Source organism: Salmo trutta, chromosome 9 (genome assembly GCF_901001165.1).
Source record: "Salmo trutta chromosome 9, fSalTru1.1, whole genome shotgun sequence".
Taxonomy (NCBI): domain Eukaryota; kingdom Metazoa; phylum Chordata; class Actinopteri; order Salmoniformes; family Salmonidae; genus Salmo; species Salmo trutta.
Window position 1 is genome coordinate 15,325,762 of NC_042965.1, and position 23,309 is coordinate 15,349,070.

At 43.6% G+C, this 23,309-nt stretch overlaps 1 protein-coding gene across 2 annotated transcripts in view; it reads left to right on the forward strand.

The window, feature by feature from the left end:
* LOC115200025 (rasGAP-activating-like protein 1) overlaps positions 1 to 23,309 on the forward strand; it is a 69,602-nt gene that overhangs the window by 37,189 nt on the left and 9,104 nt on the right. The window contains exons 1-8 of one of the 2 annotated variants that reach the window (XM_029762675.1): positions 170 to 660; positions 9,145 to 9,226; positions 9,356 to 9,496; positions 9,682 to 9,773; positions 18,446 to 18,563; positions 20,766 to 20,919; positions 22,876 to 22,940; positions 23,174 to 23,286. In XM_029762675.1, the coding sequence (XP_029618535.1) occupies positions 656 to 660; positions 9,145 to 9,226; positions 9,356 to 9,496; positions 9,682 to 9,773; positions 18,446 to 18,563; positions 20,766 to 20,919; positions 22,876 to 22,940; positions 23,174 to 23,286 (770 nt within the window). In that variant the 5' untranslated portion in view covers positions 170 to 655. Of the gene's footprint in view, positions 1 to 169; positions 661 to 9,144; positions 9,227 to 9,355; positions 9,497 to 9,681; positions 9,774 to 18,445; positions 18,564 to 20,765; positions 20,920 to 22,875; positions 22,941 to 23,173; positions 23,287 to 23,309 lie in introns of those variants that run through there. The other variant, XM_029762674.1, reaches the window with a different exon arrangement.

Genomic DNA, 23,309 nt, shown 5'->3' on the forward strand with positions numbered 1-23,309 from the left:
GTTTGTAACATAACTAAACCGGATAATTCACAGCCTGGCCTACATCATGACATGTTGTCAGAATTAAAGAACTCACACGCCGAAGATTAGTGGGGAAATGTAGAAATTCAACCTACCAGAGCTGTTCGATCTCTCACAGCCGTCGCCATCGGCATGGCCGATCTGGAGACAACGTTTTTCCTGTTTTCGAGTAGCATCAAAACTGGATAAGGAGACCGGTGTGGTGCAGGTGAATTCACTAGTTTATGCAATGGGGAAAGATGCAGAGATTTTCTACAATGCATTTTCCTTTGATTACTTTAATGATGAGTTCAACAATGATGTGGTGATCGAAAAACTGAATGAACATTTTGTGCCACGGCGCAACGTGATTCACGAATGAGCATGTTTCCATAAACGGATTAAAATAAAAAGGGGAGAGAGACAGTGGAATCTTTTGTGAGGAATCTGTATGAGCTAGCTGAACACTGAGAGTTTGGAACTACAAAGGACGAACAAATAAGGGACAGGATTGTGATTGGCATTATGGACTGTGATCTTTCACAAAAGCTACAGCTGGAGACACTGGAGAAAGCGATACAAATCACACGCCAGTCAGAGCAGATCAAGAAGCAGCACGTGGACATGCGAGAACTACTAGCTGAGAACTACGTTGATGAGGTGAGAGGCAAACCACAGCATTACAACAAACATTCTAAGCAGACTGCAGGCAGCCAGAACAAACCGTTTAAGCAAAGAAACAGTCAGTCAAAACAGGGGAATTTCTCACGTTGTAACCACAGCCATGATTACAGTGAAAATTGTCCATCACTCAACGAAAGATGCAGGAAGTGTAACAAAATGGGGCATTTTGAGATTGCATGCAAAACTAAAATGGTCAAAGAAGTTACAGCTGAGGATGTAGAGGAAATGCAAGGGGCATTCTTTTTAGGATCAGTTACTAAGTAGTCTGAAGATCAGTGGCATGTTGAGCTCCCAGTAAATGGCACACCTGTAAAGTTCAAGATTAACACTGGTGCTGATATTAGAGCGATGTCTCAGAGCACTTACCAGAGAATGCCACAGCGCCCCCGGCTGGTTAACATTGTAACTGACGTTCGCAGCCCAGGTAGCAGGATTGACTGTATGGGAGTGAAAGAAAGGGAGAAAAGTACAAATTCTGGATCTTTGTGATTCAAGAACCATATGCTAATAACCAAGTTAGCAGAACCGTTGCATGCAAGATGAGTTTGTTCCTCAGAGCAGATGAGATCAGCACAGATGTGTTTGGAGAGATAGGGCTACTGAACTGTGAACCGGTCAAGATTGAACTTAGGTCCGATGCAGTCCCCTATTCTCTGACTTCGCCATCCGGAATTCCTTTTCCACTCCTTCCAAAAGCGGAGGATGAACTCGACAGAATGGAGAAAAAATGGCATCAGAGGGAGTAACCGAGTCTGCAGACTGGTGTGTTCCCATGGTGCTGGTGATGAAGAAAAATGGCAAAGTGAGAACATGCATATACTTAAAACGACTCAACGAAGCAGTGAAACGGGAGAGGTTCATCTTACCCACCTTGGAGGATATAGTACCCAAGCTATCCAGGGCAAGAGTCTTCTCCACACTCAATGCGTCTAGCGGTTTTGGTCAGATACCATTTGAACCCAGCTGCAACCCATCAAAGAGTCAGGACTAAAGCTGAACAAAAACAAGTGCCACTTTGGGAAGTCGGAGATCCAGTACTTCGGTCATGTGATCGGAGCGGATGGGATAAAGCCGGATGACAGCAAAGTGAAAGACGTCTCCGAGATGCCCAGTCCAACAAACATCATTGAGCCGGGCCTGTCATCAGTGCTACACCCCATCACTGAGCTATTGAAAAAAGAGATGTGGGGAGACCCACAGGAGCAGGTATTGGCATACTACAATGCCGGAAAAACAAATGTGGTCAGTGCAGACGCAAGTAGCTATGGCCTCGGAGCTACACTCCTATAGGAACAAGAGGGAGGCGAGCTCCATCCTGTTGTGTTTTTTGTTCACGCACAGAGACTGAGAGAAGGTATGCGCAAATTGAAAAAGAGTACCTTACAGGTATGTGCATGCGAACGATTTGCCCACTACCTGCAGGGGATGGGTAGCTTTGTTTTACATACAGACCATAAGCCACTCGTTCCATTGATCAACACGTACGACCTGGACAAAGCACCACGCAGGTGTCAGCAACTGCTCATGCGCCTCATGCTTGTCAATGGGAAAGCAGTGTTCCCTGGGAAGCAGTTAGTGGTGGCTGACACACTGTCAAGAACCCCACTGAAAGAAAACACGTCAGACACAGAAGAAGTCAAAGCATATGTGGAAGCTGTGGGGGAGAACAGACCAGTGTCTGCACACAGGTCGGATGACATCAGAGAGGCGACACGCAACGATGCACACCTCCAAATGGTCATGGGCTACATCCGAAAAGGCTGGCCTCAGAGAATGGTGCAGCTACCCTACTCGCTACAGGGATACCACACAGCGAAAGCGCATCTATTACAGCGGGACGGACTTGTGCTATATCAAGACAGGATTGTCATCCCAGCTTCACAGAGGGAAAAAGTTCTACAACAGATACACAAAGGTCACATGGGGCTGACAAAGTGCAGAGAAAGAGCCAAGATGTCGGTGTGGTGGCCAGGCATCAGCGCCCACATCGTGAGAAAAATGATGTCATGCAGGTTCTGTACAGAGAACAAACCAACTCAAAAGAGAGAACCACTTGTCATCACACCTTTACCTAAGGGTCCGTGGCAGAAGATCGCAGCCAACCTGTGTGAGCTATAGGGCAAGAAATACCTCATAGTTGTGGACTACTATTCTAGGGACATAGAAATAGCTCACCTGCCCACTACCACTAGCCAGCAGGTCATCACCCGCCTCAATGGTATGTTTGTAAGATGGGGGATACCCACCGAGCTCATTAGCGACAACGCTACTCAGTTTGTCTGCACTGAGTTCAAGGAGTTCAGAAAGAAGTATGATTTTGCTCATACCACCTCCGGTCTCCATTACCCGCAGGTAAATGGAGCTGCGGAGAGAGCTGTATAGACAGCTAAGCAAATTCTTAAACAACCAGACCCACACATGACTCTAATGTGCTACCGAGACACACCCATCAGCGCAACAGGAGCAAGCCCAGCGCAACTCATGACTGGACGTCAGATCTGGACGACGGTCCCCGTGATTGATGGGAAACTCCAACCAAAACGCATCAGCCACAACGGTGTTAAACAGAAGGACCAGAAAGCCAAACAAGTTTAGCAGTCCTTCTATAACAGGAGGCATTCAGTGCACCCCCTACCGGAATTACACCCTGGACAGAGTGTAAGAGTCAAGCTGGACGGAGAGAAAGGATGGAAAACACCAGCAGTTGTCATTAGCAAATCTCCAGAGCCGAGATCCTATGTTGTGGAAACTGAACACGGCACCATTGCTCAGAGAAACAGGCGACACCTTCATGCTTCTCCAGAGTCACCTACTCCAGAGAGACAGCAGCAGAACAACAAAAGACTCTACCAGTGAAGTCTACCAGTGAGGGCACACAGGCCCTGCCTGTGAGCCAGCCAGCTCCCTCACTCAGTCCACCACCTCAGCCAGCCTCACCACAACTGGTGAGAATGACCTTGACAGGTAAAACTACCACTGAGGTTCATAGACACCTGAGAAAAAAAATAAGTAAGAAAGAGGTATAGGAACAGAAACTGTTTCGGGGCAGAATAATCCTTATGTTGCTGTGGACAAAGGGCTGTCTACCCCTATGTCCTAGTTGACACAGTTATGTGTATTGTCGATGTTAGAGAAAAAAAAATATATATATATATACTGTATCTTATTGAAATACAAATATTTATATTTGTATTGAAACGGTCCACAAGGTGAATATTTGTATTAGGTAGAGAGGATGTTGTAGTTTTGATTTCTCTCAGAAAAGCCGATATGTAGTAATGTCTGATAGATATGACTGACCTAGTGAACTACGGTAATAGGACTAACCTAGCAAGGAGGACTAGCAGATAGTAGCTCGGTGGGCTGCATGTTAATTGTCTGATTTAAGAGTTATTAAACATAACAAAACCGGATAATTCATGCCGGGTCTCCATCATGACATACACCAACTTCTGCGCAAAGGGTGAGAACCAAGAATAATGAGGATACCGTTCCCGAGAATTCAGATTAGGGGATGAAACAACTTTGTTTTCTCTCATGGAAGCAGAGCACCGCATGGGAAACATCCCACAAGCACAAAAAAAGCAGATTGAGAACAAGCTATGAAGGAAAAATACTGGAGTTCTGGTGCAGGTACAGCCAATTAGCGCAAAAATAATATTACAATAGTTAAAACGATACGATATATATCGTCAAAAATAATTTCCCGATATGTAACAGTATCAATTTTTTCCCTCGATCACTATTGATTACTACCATTGTGCTATCTTGAGAATGATTAAATTGAGACCTTTTAATAACTAAATATATTCACTGGTACTATCAAAGTCATTCCAAAGGGTAGGTATAACAAAGCAAATTAAATGTAACTATACTTTATAAGTTATGTAGCATCAATGATACTATTTAGGCCTATATAGCATTTGCAAAGTCATCAACAGATATTGTTTCAATTCAAACCAGGGTTCAACTAAAAATAGACAATACATATAGGCCTAGGGTATCAAGCTTTCATTGATATCAAATGTAATCTTCACGTTCATGTTTAATATGTTCAATTCACGTCTCCATCTCAACCAAAAATCTAAGTTAAAGAATAGGACTAAATCAAACTTTATTTAAAGTGCATTTAATGTTTGATTAGATTTAGTCCTATTTTTTTACTTCGATTTTTGCTTGAGATGGGAGTCATGAATCCAACATATAAATGATTAATTTGTAGACAAACTGGATATTTATATTTTGTTTGGTTGTCAATGCAACAAAATATAAACATTTGAATGAGAGGTATCTTCTGCTTGGATAGTTCCATCTATGCCACTGAATTAGTCAGGCTTTAATTCCAGTTTGTCTACAAATTAATAATTCATATTTTGGGGTATTTTATTAGAATCCCCATTAGCTGTTGCAAAAGCAGCAGCTACTCTTCCTGGGGTCCACACAAAACATGAAACATGACATAATACAGAACATTAATAGACAAGAACAGCACTACATCAATTAAAACAATTACAAAAGGCATATGCAGTTCATTCGGAATGTATTCAGACCCATTGACTTTTTACACATTTTGTTACGTTACAGCCTTATTCTAAAATTGATTAAATCGTTTTTTCCCCCTCATCAATCTACACACAATACCCCAGAATGACAAAGGAAAAACAGGCTTTTAGAAATGTTGGTACATTTATTTAAAAAGAAAAAAGTATTCAGACCCTTTACCCTTTACTCAGTACTTTGTTGAAGCAATTTTGGCAGTGGTTACAGCCTCGAGTCTTCTGGGTATGACGCTACAAGCTTGGCACACCTGTATTTGGGGAGTTTCTCGCATTCCACTCTGCAGATCCACTCAAGCTCTGTCAGGTTGGATGGGGAGCGTTGCTGCGCAGCTATTTTCATGTCTCTCCGGAGATGTTTGATCAGGTTCAAGTCCGGGCTCTAGTTGGGCCACTCAAGGACATTCAAAGACATGTCCCGAAGCCACTCCTACGCTGTCTTGGCTGTATGCTTAGGGTTGTTGTCCTGTTGGAAGGTGAACCTTTGCTCCAGTCTGAGGTCCTGAGTGCTTTGGAGCAGGTTTTCATCAAGGATCTCTGTACTCTGTGCTCCGTTCATCTTTGCCTCTATCCTGACTAGTCTCCCAGTCTATGCCACTGAAAAACATCCCCACAGCATGATTCTGCCACCACCATGCTTCACAGTAGGGATGGTGCCAGGTTACCTCAAGACGTGACGCTTGGCATTCAGGCCAAAATCTTGCTTTCCTCAGACCAGAGTATCTTGTTTCTCAATTGTCTGAGAGTCTTTAGGTACCTTTTGGAAAACTTCAAGCGGGCTGTCATGTGCCTTTTACTGAGGAGTGGCTTCCGTCTGGCCACTCTACCATAAAGGCCTGATTGGTAGAGTGCTGCAGAGATGGTTGTCCTTCTGGAAGGTCCTCCCATCTCCACAGAGAAACTCTAGAGCTCTGTCAGAGTGACCATCGGATTCTTGGTCACCTCCCTGACCAAGGCCCTTCCACCCCGTTTGCTCAGTTTTGCCAGGCGGCCAGCTCTAGGAAGCGTCTTGGAGATTCCAAACTTCTTCCATTTAAGAATGATGGATGCCACTGTGTTCTTATGGACCTTCAATGCTGCAGAATTTTTTTTGGTGCCATTTCCCAGTTCTGTGGCTCTACACAATCCTGTCTCGGAGGTCTACGGACAATTCCTTTGATCTCATGGCTTAGTTTTTGCTCTGACATGCACTGTCAACTGTGGGACCTTAGATAGACAGGTATGTGCCTTTCCAAATCATGTCCAATCAATTGAATTTACCACAGGTGGACTCCAATCAGGTTGTAGAAACATCTCAAGGATGATCAATGGAAACAGGATGGCCCTGAGCTCATAACAAAGGGTATGAATACTTATGTAAATAAGTATTTATTTATTTATTTGCGAACATTTCTAAAAGCCTGTTTTCACTTTGTCATTATGGGGTATTGTCTGTAGATTGCTGAGAATTTTAAAAAAAAGTCAATTTTAGAATAAGGCTGTAATGTAACAAAATGTGGAAAAAGTCAAGGGGTCTGAATACTTTCCGAAGGCACTGTATGTTGCATTCACGTCTCCATCTCAACCAAGTTAAAGAATAGGACTAAATTAAATCAAATCAAACATTAAATGGATGCAGTCTATCACAGTGCCATCCGTTTTGTCACCAAAGCCCCATATACTACCCACCACTGCTACCTGTATGCTCTCGTTGGCTGGCCCTCGCTTCATATTTGTTGCTAAACCCACTGGCTCCAAGTCATCTATAAGTCTTTGCTAGGTGAAGCTCCGCCTTATCTCAGCTCACTGGTCACCATAGCACCCACCCACCCGTAGCATGCGCTCCGGCAGGTATATTTCACTGGTCATTCCCAAAGCCAACACCTACTTTGGCCGCTTTTCCTTCCAGTTCTCTGCTGCCAATGACTGGAACGAATTGCAAAAAAAATCACTGAAGTTGGAGATTTATATCTCCCTCACCAACATTAAGCGTCAGCTATCAGAGCAGCTTACTGATCGCTGCAACTGTACACAGCCCGTCTGTAAATAGCCCATCCAACCACCTACCTACCTCATCCCCATATTTGTTTTTGTTTTTCTGCTCTTTTGCACACCAGTATTTCTACTTTCACATCCTCATCTGCACATCTATCACTCCAGTGTAATTTGCTAAATTGTAATTACTTCGCCACTATGGCCTATTTATTGCCTTACCTCCTTACTCCATTTGCACATACTATATACAGGTGTTTCTATTGTGTTATTGACTGTATGTTTGTTTATCCCATGTGTAACTCTGTTGTTTTTTGTCGCACTGCTTTGCTTTATCATGGCCAGGTCGCAGTTGTAAATGACAACTTGTTCTCAACTTGCCTACCTGGTTAATTAAAGATGAAATAAAAAAAATAAAAAATGCACTTTAAATAAAAGTTTTATTTAATTTAGTCCTATTTTTTAACTTGAATTATTGGTTGAGATGGAGATGTGAATCCAACGTAAAATTATTCATTTGTAGACAATTTGTTGACATCCAAACACATTTCAGTATCACTTTTGCAATAGTATAAATAGCCCATCAACATGCCGACAAGTTAACTAATTAAATGTTGGATTCACGTCTCCAACTAAACCAAAAATAAAAGTCAAAGAATTGGATTAAGCCAGTGGGACAGATGAAACTATCCATGCATTAGATATCATTTAAATGTTGATAGTCTCTGTGGAGATCACAATTGCTGTAATAATCAGCATTGATAACTTGTACCATGTACTTTTAATTTAATCTCAACTACAATCCAAGTCATTTGGTTGTGCTATTAGATTAAGTAAAGTGATAACACATTAAGTTGTTGTATAAATACAAAATATCTGACATTGTATTCCAATTTTAATGTTGTTGTGTTTTAAAATGGTTGAAAGCGCAGTGATAACACATTTAGATGACAACTAAACAAAACATCTGACCTTATTTTTCCATTGGATTTTGGCTTTGCTTTTATATTGGTTGAAAGCATAATGATAGCACATTGGGAATTCAACAAACTTCTAGCTGTCTTTTTGAGTGGGTGATTAAAGGTTCAAACCTCATTGATCGACGTCTCAACCAAATATTGCCAAAATGTCCACGTTGAAATGACTTGGTGTGCCCAGTGGGGATTGTGTCAAACAGCAGAGTTAAGAAAGTCTGGTGCTCCTTTGCCTTTGTGTCCTGTAGACAGCAATGGGCTCCCAATGAGAACATAGTTTTAATGGATTATGTGCCCTGGCCCCTGAATGTGGTAAATATGCTTTATGTTGTGGTCCAAGTATTTTTGCTGCTATGATGACGGTGACATAGCTAACTATCTTACATGCCCATTCACATCTCTTACACATGAGCATGTATTCAACAAAATGTATCCAGCATAGCTTTGTCTCTGTTTGTCAGAGAGTGCTTATCTCTGTAGACTGATATACCATGGTGGTTTGTGCTTTCACTTATCTGAGTGTGAATGCACCTCGTCTTAGCACTGGGAGCAGGGAGAGACAGGTTTGATCATGAAAACTGGGTGTATAAACAGGTCACTAACTGGCTCTCTGTGAAAGAGTCTGTCTCTAGCCGACCTCTATGGTGAAGTCACTGTCTTAGTGCTGCTCACGCATCACCACTGTCGCTCAGCAGCTTGCCTTCTGCTCATGGATGCAGTTCAGTCTGAGTCATACTCTCACTACACTTACTGTCTCACAACACAGGCCCATCTAACAGGCTTCTATGCTGCTCAAAGTTCTCTCATCTTTAGATTTAAAAGAGTAATGTTAAATCTAGAGGAATGATCTGCACATATCATCTCACTCATTGAATCATTCCAGCACCATGTATAGGGACAGGTAAAGGGGCTGGGGGGTTACTCATACATTGATGTGTTTCTGTTCGTTGACCTCATAGAGACCTGGCGCCAAGAGACATCTCTGGAACCTCTGACCCCTTTGCCAGAATCCTCTTCAATAACCACAGTGCAGAAACTTCGGTGAGGAGGGAGATGAGCCAGATAACATGTATATGTCTGAATTATCACCAATTTTAGTGGAAACGAAGACTGATTTGAGCATGTGAAATAGTAAATGAAGGGTTTTTCTGGTGTGTGTGTGTGTGTTAGATCATTAAGAAGACTCGTTATCCACACTGGAGTGAGACCCTGGAGCTGGAGCTGGAGACCTGGGAGCTGACTGAGGGAGGAAGTGTCACAGTGGAAGTCTGGGACTGGGACATGGTGGGCAAGAATGACTTCCTGGGAAAGGTGAAGAGGTTATGTTCCTAATGTCTATGGGTTACTTATGTTATTCTGTGAGGACACCTTATACTTATTTCTACTATGTGGAATCATTCATATTTTTACAAATGCCAATATGTATTGTTGGTGCTAGAGTGCTGTTTCAGTTAAGTGTATGGTATGATGTTTCGGTTATTTGTTTTCCTGTTCAGGTGGAAATCCCTTTTGCTTGCCTGCACAAGACACCTCTGTTGCAGGGTTGGTTTCGTCTGCTGCCCCTGGGAAACCATGAGGATGATGCTGGGTAAGGGGTGTGTGTGTGTGTGTGTGTGTGTGTGTGTGTGTGTGTGTGTGTGTGTGTGTGTGTGTGTGTGTGTGTGTGTGTGTGTGTGTGTGTGTGTGTGTGTGTGTGTGTGTGTGTGTGTTTTTTTGGTTTTTGGACCATAAGTCATCACAAGGATAGTAAAACAAGAAACATTTCAACAGTCCCCACAAAGAAAAAGGCTATTTTAGGCTTAGGGGTTAGATTTAAGGTTAGGGTTATAATTAGGGTTCAGTTTAGGTTTGGGGTTAGGAATTAAGTTTATGGTTTGGGGTTAAGGTTAGGTTTAGAGCTGGGCGATATGGCGTAAAAATCATATCTTGATTTTTCCAAACTTATGGGCGATTCCCGATGTACAGTGCATTCGGAAAGTATTCAGACCCTTTGACGTTTTCAACATTTTGTAGCGTTACAGCCTTATTCTAAAATTGATAAAATTGTTTTTTTCCCCTCATCAATCTACACACAATACCCCATAATGACAAAGCAAAAATAGGTTTTTCAATTTTTTTGCAAATGTAATAAAATAAATTAAATATCACATACACTACCGTTCAAAAGTTTGGGGTTACTTAGAAACATCCTTGTTTTTGAAAAAAAAGCACATTTTTTTGTCCATTAAAATAACATCAAATTGATCAGAAATACAGTGTAGACATTGTTAATGTTGTAAATGACTATTGTAGCTGGAAACGGCTGATTTTTAATGGAATATCTACATAGGCATACAGAGGCCCATTATCAGCAACCATCACTCCTGTGTTCCAATGGCACGTTGTGTTAGCTAATCCAAGTTTATAATTTTAAAAGGCTAATTGATCATTAGAAAACCCTTTTGCTATTATGTTAGCACAGCTGAAAACTGTTGTTCTGATTAAAGAAGCAATAAAACTGGCCTTCTTTAGACTAGTTGAGTATCTGGTGCATCAGCATTTGTGGGTTTGATTACAGGCTCAAAATGGCCAGAGACAAATAACTTTCTTCTGAAACTCGTCAGTCTATTCTTGTTCTGAGAAATGAAGGCTTTGGAAACATATGGACCTTTCATCAGCGAGACAAAAATCATTCTAATATAAAGATACACTTACACAGTTTTGCACAGATCCATATAGCTATGGGCGCTGCCATCCGACAAAACAGCAAGATGGCACTGACAGACATGGCAGCTCTGCTTCTAGCTCCTAAGCAACTTTGCAGTATTTTGTTTTTTTGTGTTATTTCTTACACTATTAGTGCAGACATTTTTTTGTGTTATTACATACAGCCGGAAAAAACTTTTGTATATTAGAGCGGCGGTAACTCACCAGCACTACTACCAGGAATATGACTTTCCCGAATTGGATCCTTTGTTCGCACCCCTCAGGGCAATTTAAGTTATCCCAGAGGCTGCGCCAAGACGCCGCCGGTGGAGAAGAGGTATTCGGAGTGGACTTCTAGTCCGACTCAGCACACCATCCATAGCTTCCAAGTATATTACTTGCTAATGTTCAGTCTCTGGACAATACAGTAGATGAGCTCAGGGCGAGGATCTCCTTCTAGAGAGACATCAGGGACTGTAACATACTCTGTTTCACGGAATCATGGCACTCTCCGGATATACTGTCCCCGTACATACAGCCAGCTGTGTTCTCAGTACATCGCACAGACAGGAATAAAGAACTCTGCAGGAAGAAGAAGGGTGGTGGTGTATGTTTCATGATTAACCACTCATGGTGTGATTGTTATAATGTACAGGAACTCAAGTCCTTTTGTTCACCCGACCTAGAATACCTCACAATCAAATGCCGACTGTATTACCTCCCAAGAGAATTCTCTTCAGTTATAGTCACAGCCGTGTATATTCCCCCTCAAGCCAATATCACGACGACCGTCAAGGAACTACACTGGACTTTATGCAAACGGGAAACCACATATCCTGAGGCCGCATTCATTGTAGCTGGGGATTTTAGCAAAGCAAATTTGAGGAAAACGCTACAGAATTTCTATCAGCACATTGACTGTAGTACTCACACTGGGAAAACACTCAACCACTGCTATTCTCTCGTACAAGGCCCTCCCCCGCCCTCCCTTTGGCAAATCAGATCATGACTCCATTTTGCTCCTCCCTTCCCATAGGCTGAAACAGAAAGTACCCGTGCTAAGATCTATTCAGTTTTGGTCTGACCAATCTGAATCCATGCTTCAAGATTGTTTTGATCACACGGACTGGGATATGTTCCGGGTAGCTTCGGATAATAACATTGATACATACAATGACACGGTGACTGAGTTCACCAAAAAGTGTATAGGGGATTTTGTTCCCACTGTAACTATTAAAACCTACCCAAAACATAAACCGTGGATAGATGGCAGCATTCGCGCAAACTGAAAGCGCGAACCACCACATTTAACCATGGCAAGGTGACTGGGGATATGGTTGAATACAAACAGTGTAGTCATTCCCTCCATAAGGCAATCAAACAGGCAAAATGTCAGTACAGAGACAAAGTGGAGTCGCAATTCAACAGCTCAGACACGAGACGTATGTGGCAGGGTCTTCAGACAATCACGGATTACAAAGGGGCGACTCACCCGTGAAGAGCACTTTTTGCCAGTCCTGTCTGGTCCAGCGACGGTGGGTTTGTGCCCATAGGCGACGTTGTTGCCGGTGATGTCTGGTGAGGACCTGCCTTACAACAGGCCTACAAGCCCTCAGTCCAGCCTCTCTCAGCCTATTGTGGACAGTCTGAGCACTGATGGAGGGATTGTGCTTTTCTGGTGTAACTCGGGCAGTTGTTGTTGCCATTCTGTACACCTGTCCCACAGGTGTGATGTTCAGATGTACCGATCCTGTGCAGGTGTTGTTACACGTGGTCTGCAACTGCGAGGACAATCAGCTGTCCGTCCTGTTTCCCTGTAGCGCTGTCTTAGGCGTCTCACAGTACGGACATTGCAATTTATTGCCCTGGCCACATCTGCAGTCCTCATGCCTCCTTGCAGCATGCCTAAGACCCGTTCACGCAGATGAGCAGATACCCTGGGCATTATTCTTTTGGTGTTTTTCAGAGTCAGTAGAAAGGCCTCTTTAGTGTCCTAAGTTTTCATAACTGTGACCTTAATTGCCTACCGTCTGTAAGCTGTTAGTGTCTTAACGACCGTTCCACAGGTGCATGTTCATTGTTTATGGTTCATTGAACAAGCATGGGAAACAGTGTTAAAATCCTTTACAATGAAGATCTGTGAAGTTATTTGGATTTTTATAAATTATCTTTAAAGACAGGGTCCTGAAAAAGGGACTTTTCTTTTTTTGCTGAGTTTAGTTTGTGAACTAAGCAGGCTACTGCCTGGGAAGGTCTCTCACTCAGAAGTACGAGATGGGGAGGGGGCGGGGGTAGGTTGACCTCAGGTCTCAACACTGGAAGCCTGAGGTAGGGGGATCTATCAAATAGCGCACCTCTAACTTTGTACAGGACTAATGCAATTAGTAAAATCAGTCAAACTACGAAAGGCTACCAAATAAACCACTATTCATTAATAATACTGTGAATATATACAGTTGAAGTCGGAAGTTTACATACACCTTAGTCAAATACATTTAAACTCAGTTTTTCACAATTCCTGACATTTAATCCTAGTAACAATTCCCGGTCTTAGATCAGTTAGGATCACCACTTTATTTTAAGAATGTGAAATGTCAGAATAATAGTAGAGAGAATGATTTATTTCAGCTTTTATTTCTTTCATCACATTTCCAGTGGGTCAGAAGTTTACATACACTCAATTAGTATTTGGTAGCATTGCCTTTAAATTGTTTAACTTGGGTCAAACGTTTCAGGTAGCCTTCCACAATCTTCCCACAATAAGTTCCCACTTTCCTCCTGACAGAGCTGGTGTAACTGAGTCAGGTTTGTAGGCCTCCTTGCTCGCACACGCTTTTTCAGTTTTGCCCACAAATTTTCCATATGATTGAGGTCAGGGCTTTGTGATGGCCACTCCAATACCTTGACTTCGTTGTCCTAAAGCCATTTTGCCACAACTTTGGAAGTATGCTTGGGGTCTTTGTCCATTTGGAAGTCCCGTTTGTGACCAAGCTTTAACTTCCTGACTGAGATGTTGCTTCAATATAACCACATAATTTCCCTCCTCATGATTGCATCTATTTTGTGAAGTGCACCAATCCCTCCTGCAGCAAAGCACCCTGTTATGGCTGTCGTAGAGACGGGACCAAAGCGCAGCGTGGTAAGTGTTAATATTGATTTATTAAACAAATGAACCACTAGAACAAAGAAACAAAACGAAAAGCCAAACAGTTCCGTCAGGTAACAAAATACACAACAGAAAACAACTACCGACAAAACACAGGTGGAAAAAGGCTGCCTAAGTATGGTTCCCAATCAGAGACAACGATAGACAGCTGCCTCTGATTGGAAACCATACCTGGCCAAAACATAGAAATATAAATACATAGAATGCCCACCCCATATCACACCCCGACCTAACTAAACAGAGAAAAACGGCTCTCTCAGGTCAGGGCGTGACACACCCCCACAACATGATGCTGGCACCCCCGTGCTTCACGGTTGGGATGGTGTTCTTCGGCTTGCAAGCCTCCCCCTTTTTCCTCCAAACATAACAATGGTCATTGTGGCAAACAGTTCTATTTTTGTTTCATCAGACCAGAGGACATTTCTCCAAAAAGTACGATATTTGTCCCCATGTGCAGTTGTAAACCGTAGTCTCGCTTTTTTATGGCGGTTTTGGAGCAGTGGCTTCTTCCTTGCTGAGCGGCCTTCAGGTTATGTCGATATAGGACTCATTTTACTGTGGATATAGATATTTTTGTACCGGTTTCCGCCAGCATCTTCACAAGGTCCTTTGCTGTTGTTCTGGGATTGATTTGCACTTTGCGCACACCAAAGTACGTTGATCTCTAGGAGACAGAACGCGTCTCCTTCCTGAGCAGTATGACGGCTGCGTGGTCCCATGGTGTTACCCTTGCGTACTATTGTTTATACAGATGAACGTGGTACCTTCATGTGTTTGGAAATTGCTCCCAAGGATGATCCAGACTTGTGGAGGTCCAGTTTGGTGAAGAACCGGGCCCAGCGGAGCTGTTCGATGGCTGACTACACCAGCGGGAGAGGGTACCGATACTTTGTGGTGATGTCATTGAGTCCACAGTAATCGATACAAGGGCGTAATCCTCCCTACTTCTTGGCCACGAAGAAGAAACCAGCCGACGCAGGGGACTTGGACCTGCGGATGAAACCCTATTGGATCGCTTCTTGAATGTAGTCCTCCATGGCCTTGGTCTCAGCCACCGACAGAGGGTAGATGCGGAGGTGTAGCACCGGAAAACAGGTCAATGGCACAGTCCCAGGGGCGATGAGGAGGTAGACAGGTAGCGCGGGTCTTCCGGCATTCAGGTGTCCAGTCGGTGATTCTCATCCTCGACCATGAGATGGTAGGGTTATGGCGCTGAAGCCAAGGTAGACAGAGGATGATCTTGTGAACTGGTGCAATGGTGAAGAAGGGATGTTTTCCTGGTGATTGGGCTTCATGGTGAGGGTGAGTGGTTGGGTGATGTGTGTGATGGTTCCGGATCCTAGAGGCTGACAGTCGAGACCTTGAACTGGAAAAGGAGAGGAGGCAAGGGTCTGATCCATAAAGTTCCCTGCAGCGCCGGAATCCACTAAAGATGTAGACACAGGACATGAGGGACAGTCAGCCAGAGAGATGGGTACTAAAAATAGTCTAATAGGAAGAGCAGTAGATGGAATACTCACTCCTGGTCCGGGGGATGTAACATCACGTGACCGTCCCTCTGCTCTAATGGATCCCAGATTCTGAAGTAATGGACAACGCTGGCGCTTGTGCCCTCCCTGGGCACAGTACAGACAGAGCCCCAGCTGTATCCGTCTGCGTCGTTCCGCCGCGGGAAGACGTGTGACCCCTACCTCCATGGGTTTAGGCTCTGATCCCGAACACTCGCCGAAGGAGGGAGAGAAATGATGGAGATGCCAACGCTCCTGCAATGAGTGCGTCCAGGGTGAGGTTGTCATCTCGGCAGGCCAGTTCAGTCTGGACCTCCTCGCGCAGACCTCTTCTAAATAATGTGCTGAGCGCTGACTCATTCTATCCACTAGAAGCTGCTACTGTCCGGAAGGTAAGTGCATACTCAGCAACCGTCTGATACCCCTGCTGGAGCTGAAGGAGACGCTCACCTCCCTCTCTGCCCTCCGCGGGATGATCAAAAATACATTTAAAACAGAGCCATGAAGCCCTCATAAGACTCGAGCTCCTCCTCTCTCCCAGACGGCCGTAGCCCATTCCAATACCCGCCCAGTCAGCAGAGAAATATCCGTGGCAACCTTAGACCTCTCGGTGGTGGGAGCTCCCATCTGATCTGCGAAATAGAGGGAGCACTGAAGGAGGAAGCCACGGCATTTGGATGGTGTCCCGTCATATATCTCTCCGGGAGGGATAAACGGGCATCGCTGACCTGAGCGGGTTGCTGAATGGGCTGGTGTGCTGACTCGTTGGGTAGACTCACCCTAGAATATCCTCCGCTGTTGAGACGCTGTAGACTGCGGAGAACATCTTCCATGGCCGTCCCCAGTTGAGCCAGCTGATCATGGTGTTGACAAAGAAGGAACCCTTTTTCATTGATCGTCTGGGACATGTCCGGTTGTCCTGCTGCTTCCATATTTTGAGTTGGTATTCTGTAAGGATGGGCAGTGAGTCGGAAGCAGGTGCAAGGTTTTAATGAAACAACAAAACCAAGAACACGACACTAACATAAGGCAGTATGCCGATACACAAGAACAATACTAACTGGTGAGTGAACATGGGAGAGTGACATATAAAGGGGAAGAAATTATGAAGGTAATGGAGTCCGGGTGTGGTGCGCGTAATGATGAGTGCCAGGTGTGCGTAATGATGAATCCCAGGACCGGTGGTTAGTACTCTGGCGACGTCGTATGCCGGAGGGGAGGAGCAGGAGCAGACGTGATAGCTTTTCAAAGCTGAAGCTCATCAAATCCTACCTGAGGTCCACCATGTGGACCTGAGGTCCACTATGTCACAGGAATGCCTTAGTGGCCTTGCTGTCATCAGTATTAACCATGCAATTGCTGGACAGATTTCTTATGATGATGTAATTGATGACTTTGCATCAAGGAAGGCAAGAAAAGTCAGGGTTTAGATGGCAGTTGTGCAATTTAGTTTGTGTGTTTCTTGTTTGAAGTGCAATAGTGTAAAAATCAGGTTCTCTTCTTTATAATTGTGTTATTCTATTTGTATATTTGTGTGATATCGGATTTGTGCAATTTTGTTTATTTGTGTGTAATAATTCGATTCTCTTTTTATTTGTATGTATATGCTACAATTTGTTTCTATTTGTCTTTGTTACCTGTTTTTGATATTTATGAGTCTTATTTTTGTATATATTTTTATATTTATATAGTTTTAAATGTTATGATTATTTATTTGTGTTGTTCCAAATGTCTGAATAAAAATGACAGTTAGTGCAGAATGGTGCTTTTGTTGGGGGGGGGCTGAAGGGGGCCATACGAACTTGAACCGCCACTGTACATTATACAGGTGCACCTTGTGCTGGGAACAATATAAAGCCACTCTAAATGTGCAGTTTTGTCATACAACACAATGCCACAGATGTCTCAAGTTTAGAGGGAGCACGCAATTGGCATGCTGACTCTAGGAATGTCCAACAGAGCTGTTGCCAGAGAATTTTATGTTCATTTTCTCTACAATTTTAAAAGAATTTGGCAGTACGTCCAACCAACCTCAACTGCAGACCACGTGTAACCGTGCCAGCCCAGGACCTCCACATCCGGCTTCCTCACCTGCAGCGTTTGAGGGGAAAAAACTAATTCTGATTGTGATTGGCTGGGAGACTGGCTCCCCAGTTGCTGTGCCCCTGCCCAGTCATGTGAAATCCATAGATTAGGGCCTAATAAATGTATTTCAATTGACCGATTTCCCTTGATGAACTGTAAGTCAGTAAAATCTTTGACGTTGCATGTTGCATTTATATTTGTTCAGTATATTTAGCTAAAATAATGATTTACTGAAATAAAATTGACATTTGAAAAACAGATCCCCATTTTCTCAGGTGTTTATTACCCTGTCAGGTGAATGTCAGCCTAATAAGTATAAGGCAAAGGTTTGAAGACAGCCGACGGATCACTGCTTAAGTATCTTATTCCCTCACCGAGTTTCATCAAGGGACAAGGGTATACAGCTAGGGCTCTGCAGGCATCTGTTCTCTGTGATAACAGTAGAACAAGGGTATCTGTGATAGCAAGGCACACACACACACACACAGAGAGAGAGAGAGTCATTACGGAATGAGTCACAGATTTAGGGGGTTGTTTGTTCCGGAAGGAATGACAAGGTACTATCAGAAGGGAGGTCTGTCACTCCCAAGATGGCAGGGTAGAGGAAACTGGAAAGGCCATTACAGGGTGGTTGTCACACATCATACCCCGCATGGCAATCCACCAAACCTATCCACGGTGTGGTCACATTCCCTTTTTAATACTTAGCACTGCTTGTGTTATAACATGCTTGTGCTAAGCAAACTTCCTGTGAGTATTGTTTGAGTGTTGTGACTGTAGTGTCTGAGGCCTCCCTCTCTCTCTCTCTGTCCACAGAGGTAAGCTGGGTGCGCTGCGTCTTAAGGTGCGTCTGGTGGAGGACCGTATCCTGCCCTCCATGTACTACCAGCCTCTCATTGACCTGCTGGTGGAGTCTGTCATCTCTCCCGCTGAGGTCAGCATCACACTACTGTCACAAACACAACGCATTGTTATTAACTCATTCTACAGGATATTTTTCAGTGGAGACTCTTCAGAAGAGGAAGGGGTGTACCATCCACCTCAGTGAATTTCATACAAATAAAATAGTTAAAACTTTTAAAAACTATACTAAATAATGTATTAAAACACAATGTTTTGCAATGAAGGTTTAGAGTAGCCTCAACAGCCATCTGTAGGGTAGAACCATTTGTGTAGCCGGAGGACAGCTAGCTTCCGTCCTCCTCTGTGTACATTGACTTCAATACAAAACCTAGGAGGCTTATGGTTCTCAACCCCTTCCATAGACTTACACAGTAATTATGACAACTTCCAGAGGATGTTCTCCAACCTATCAGAGCTCTTGCAGCATGAACTGACATGTTGTCCACCCAATCAAAGGATCAGAGAATAAATCTAGTACTGAAAGCATAAGCTACAGCCAGCTAGCACTGCAGTGCATAAAATGTGGTGAGGAGTTGACAATAGTTTTGAACAAATTAATTTCTTCAAAAATAATGGAGAAGCAGTTTCACTTACTTAGCTAGCAAATGCAGCTAGCTAGTTTAGACTACTCATACACGCTGCTCAAATAGAGGGATGTTAGCTAGCTGACTATGGCTATCCAACACAATACTGGAACTCTTCCAAGTCAAGGTAAGCTTTTTGTTTTACTAATTTATTGCCGCCGGTGTAACCGCTAAATTTCTAACTGACTATGCACTATAGTTACTGCATGATTGTTGCAGGTTTACTAACGTCTTAGTTTTATTAGCTATGTTGACTATGACGTTACTTTAGCTAATATGGTGACAATGGTGTAGGCTGTGTGTAGCAGTTATGATATGGTTTAGCTTGGAAAGGTTTTTTCGCCTGGTCACATACAGGTGATGTGTGTTTGAAGTCCACAAACGAAGGGAAAAGAGCACATAGAATTATATATATATATATTTTTTTACGCATTCTTCTCACCAATTTCATGGTATCCAATTGGTTGTTACAGTCTTGTCCCAACTCCCTTACGGACTCGGGAGAGGCGAAGGTCAAGAGCCGTGCGTCCTCCGAAACACAACCCAGCCAAGCCGCACTGCTTCTTGACACAATGCCCGCTTAACCTGGAAGCCAGCCACACCAAGGTGTCGGAGGAAACACCTTACACCTGGCAACTGTGTCAGCGTGCATTGTGCCCAGCCTGCCACAGGAGACGCTAGTGCGCGACGGGACAAGAACATCCCTGCCGGCCAAACCCTCCCCTAACCCAGACGATGCTGGGCCAATTGTGCGCTGCCCCATAGGTCACCCAGTCGCGGCCGGCTACGACAGAGCCTGGACTCGAACCAGGATCTCTAGTGGCACAGCTAGCTCTGCGATGCAGTGCCTTAGACCACTGCGCCACTTGGGAGGCCTCACAGAGCACATAGATGCGAGAAGGAATACAACGTGGCTGCTATGAATGTGAGCTGTGTTTACGTGTGATCAGGGGTGTATTCATTCTGCCAATTCTGTTGAAAAAACGTTTCTTAAAACTAAGCGAAACGGGGATTAACATACCTGAATGTGTCCAATAGAAACTCTCGTTTGCAACTGTTGGACTAATGATTGCACCCTAGATCAGCTAGATGCAGGTAAGAGTGTGCAAGGCTGTGTTGAATGTGTCACTGTCTGTCCATGTGTCACTGTCTGTCACCTCAACATTTTCTCTGGACCTGTGTCACCTATGTTGTGATCTTTCATTCATAGGCTAGATTGTAACAGCCTTATGATGGGTATAGGGAAAATTTGAGTGTCATGTAGTAGCCTAAACCTATAGATGTTACATTGAACTGGGTGAAAGGAATATGAATGACAGTCGTCCAACATGGTGTAATAGAAATAAGGCCATGCTCCTAAAAAAAACAGTACTTAAACGGTACTGACTGCCACTGATATTGTTATGATTTATTCAGCTACCAATGAATTCCATTTTCATGCCATATGAAGATGCCATGATGCGTGATTCCTTTCTATGAAAATGCATTTCCTTCTTTAGATTTATTAGAATATGCCACATCCTTCCACAACAGGGTTATATAGAGAGCATAATGTGCTCCATGGCTGACAGACACAAAGTCAGCTTCCTCTCATATATGAACACTTGGCTAATAGACCCTGACTATCTCCAACCTATGACCCATCCCAGGTGGAGGACAGCAGCCCTCTGACCATGCTGGAGGAGGTGACCACGGTTGAGAGCCGGCAGGACGTGGCCATGACCCTGGTCAAGATCTACCTGGGCCAGGGCCTTGTGGTGCCCTTTCTGGACTACCTCAGCACCCGTGAGGTCAACCACACTTGTAAGAGACACTGGCTGGCTTGGGAATTTAACATTGGATAGGAAAGTCATATTTGTGAGCTTTTTTTAATGCTCTTGTAAAAAACATGGTTATATGACCACTGAATCTCTTGGATGTAGGGAAACAAATCCCTGTGAAGCTGTGAACAACCAGGGAGTGTGTAGGTTAAGGTAGTGTACAGTGTGGGAAGGAGCTTTGAGTGTACAGTACAAGTCAAAAGTTTGCACGCACCTACTCATTCAAAGGTTTTTCTTTATTTTGACTATTTTCTACATTGTACAATAACAGTGTAGACATCAAAACTATGAAATAACATATGGAATCATGTAGTATCCCATTTTTCTATTTACAAATCAAAGTATATTTTAGATTTTAGATTCTTCAAAGTAGCCACCCTTTGCCTTGATGATAGCTTTACACACTTTTGGCATGCTCTCAAACAGCTTCACCTGGAATGCTTTTCCAACCGTTTGAAGGAGTTCCCACATATGCTGAGCACTTGTTGGCTGCTTTTCCTTCACTCTGCGGTCCAACTTATCCCAAACCATCTCATTTGGGTTGAGGTCGGGTGATTGTGGAGGGCAGGTCATCTGATGCAGCACTCCATCACTCTCCTTCTTGGTCAAATTGCCCTTACACAGCCTGGAGGTGTGTTGGGTCATTGTCCTGTTGAAAAACAAATGAGAGTCGCACTAAGCGCAAACCAGATGGGATGCTGTGGTAGCCATGCTGGTTAAGTGTGCCTTGAATTCTAAATAAATCACAGACAGTGTCACCAACAAAACATCCCCACACCATCACATCTCCTCCTCTATGCTTCATGGTGGGAACCACACATGCGGAGATCATCTGTTCACCAACTCTGCATCTCACAACTCGGCGGTTGGAACCAAAAATCAAAAATTTGGACTCATCAATCAAAGGACAGATTTCCACCAGTCTAATGTCCATTTTGCTTACAACATGATTCCATATGTGTTATTTCATCATTTTGATGTCTTCACTATTATTCTACAATGTAGAAAATAGTAAAAAAATTAAGAGAAACCCTTGAATGAGTAGGTGTGTCAACTTTTGACTGGTACTGTATGTGTGCTAGGCAGATTGAATAAGAGCCCAGCTGCTCACCTGCTCTTGTTCCTGCGTATCCCACAGAGGCTCTAAGCGTTGTTGGTATTTAACTCTGATTTGACGCTCTTTCTCTAATCGTAGCAGCAGCCACGGTCGGGCTGTGTGGGCGGGTGGTGCACGCCTGCCAGCACTATATTAATCAGACCTCCGACAATTATCCACCCTTAAGTCGTTTCACAAGTTCTGCGTGTTCATTAATTATATTTCTGTCTCCACCCGCGTCCCCAGGCTAAGTCATAAGGAGTTTTGTTGTGCTCTGCGTGTTTTCTTCTCTTTCTGTTAGTGTGGCTTGTGATAACAAACAAAGTGCCCAAGTTTCCATAGCAACTCCACACGATCTGAAAGGGAGATCAAAATAGATGTTGGGGAGCAGCAAGACATTAAAGCAGGGCACAAGGACAAATGAGAAAAAAACTACCTTAAGAAGTTGTGTGGTGGACACAAACTTCTAAATATCCTTTATGTCATGAAAGTGCAGGCAGCTCCTCCCTATCTCCTCTCACAAATGACCTTTAGGTATACGACTAAAACACTTTGCCTGGCAACAGGTCATATCACCATGACTACATCAATGTTTCCTCCCTCCAAGGATAAAGGTAACTGTGTAGCAAAGAGGGCCAAAAACAGTCATCTTTGAATACTGAAATTAGAGTAGCGCTAGTATTTGGGTGACCCTCATAGACCAAGATCAATATCTGGTTCATGACTCCTCTTAGCCCCATACACAGTGGTTTAGGAATCTGATGTCCCCGAAGTGTATAAGCCTGTCCTATGTTACATTTTTTTATTTACATTCCTCTTCCTTTTCATGTATCCTTCTGACAGCGGATCCAAACACTCTGTTCCGGTCCAACTCTCTAGCTTCTAAAGCCATGGAGCAGTTCATGAAGGTGAGTGTAACTCCAGTATATTCTCATCATGTTGTCTAGGCATGCTCAATCCAACATGTTAGCTGGATTCACTCTTGGCAGTCACACTATGCTCACACCTGTCCCACAGTATATACATGCCAAAGACTTAAATCTAAGAACCACTATTATTCTGAATAACTGGTGTTAGTCGGATAAATATAAAATAGCATTGAATGTATGCTTTGTAAATGTGAGGTATTGTGCACTGGCAGGCTGTGGGGATGCTGTACCTTCATGAGGTCCTGAAGCCCATCATTAACCGCATCTTTGAGGAGAAGAAGTACATTGAGCTGGACCCATGTAAAATTGACCTGAACAGAACCAGGTAAAGAGGAAATACTGGTGTAG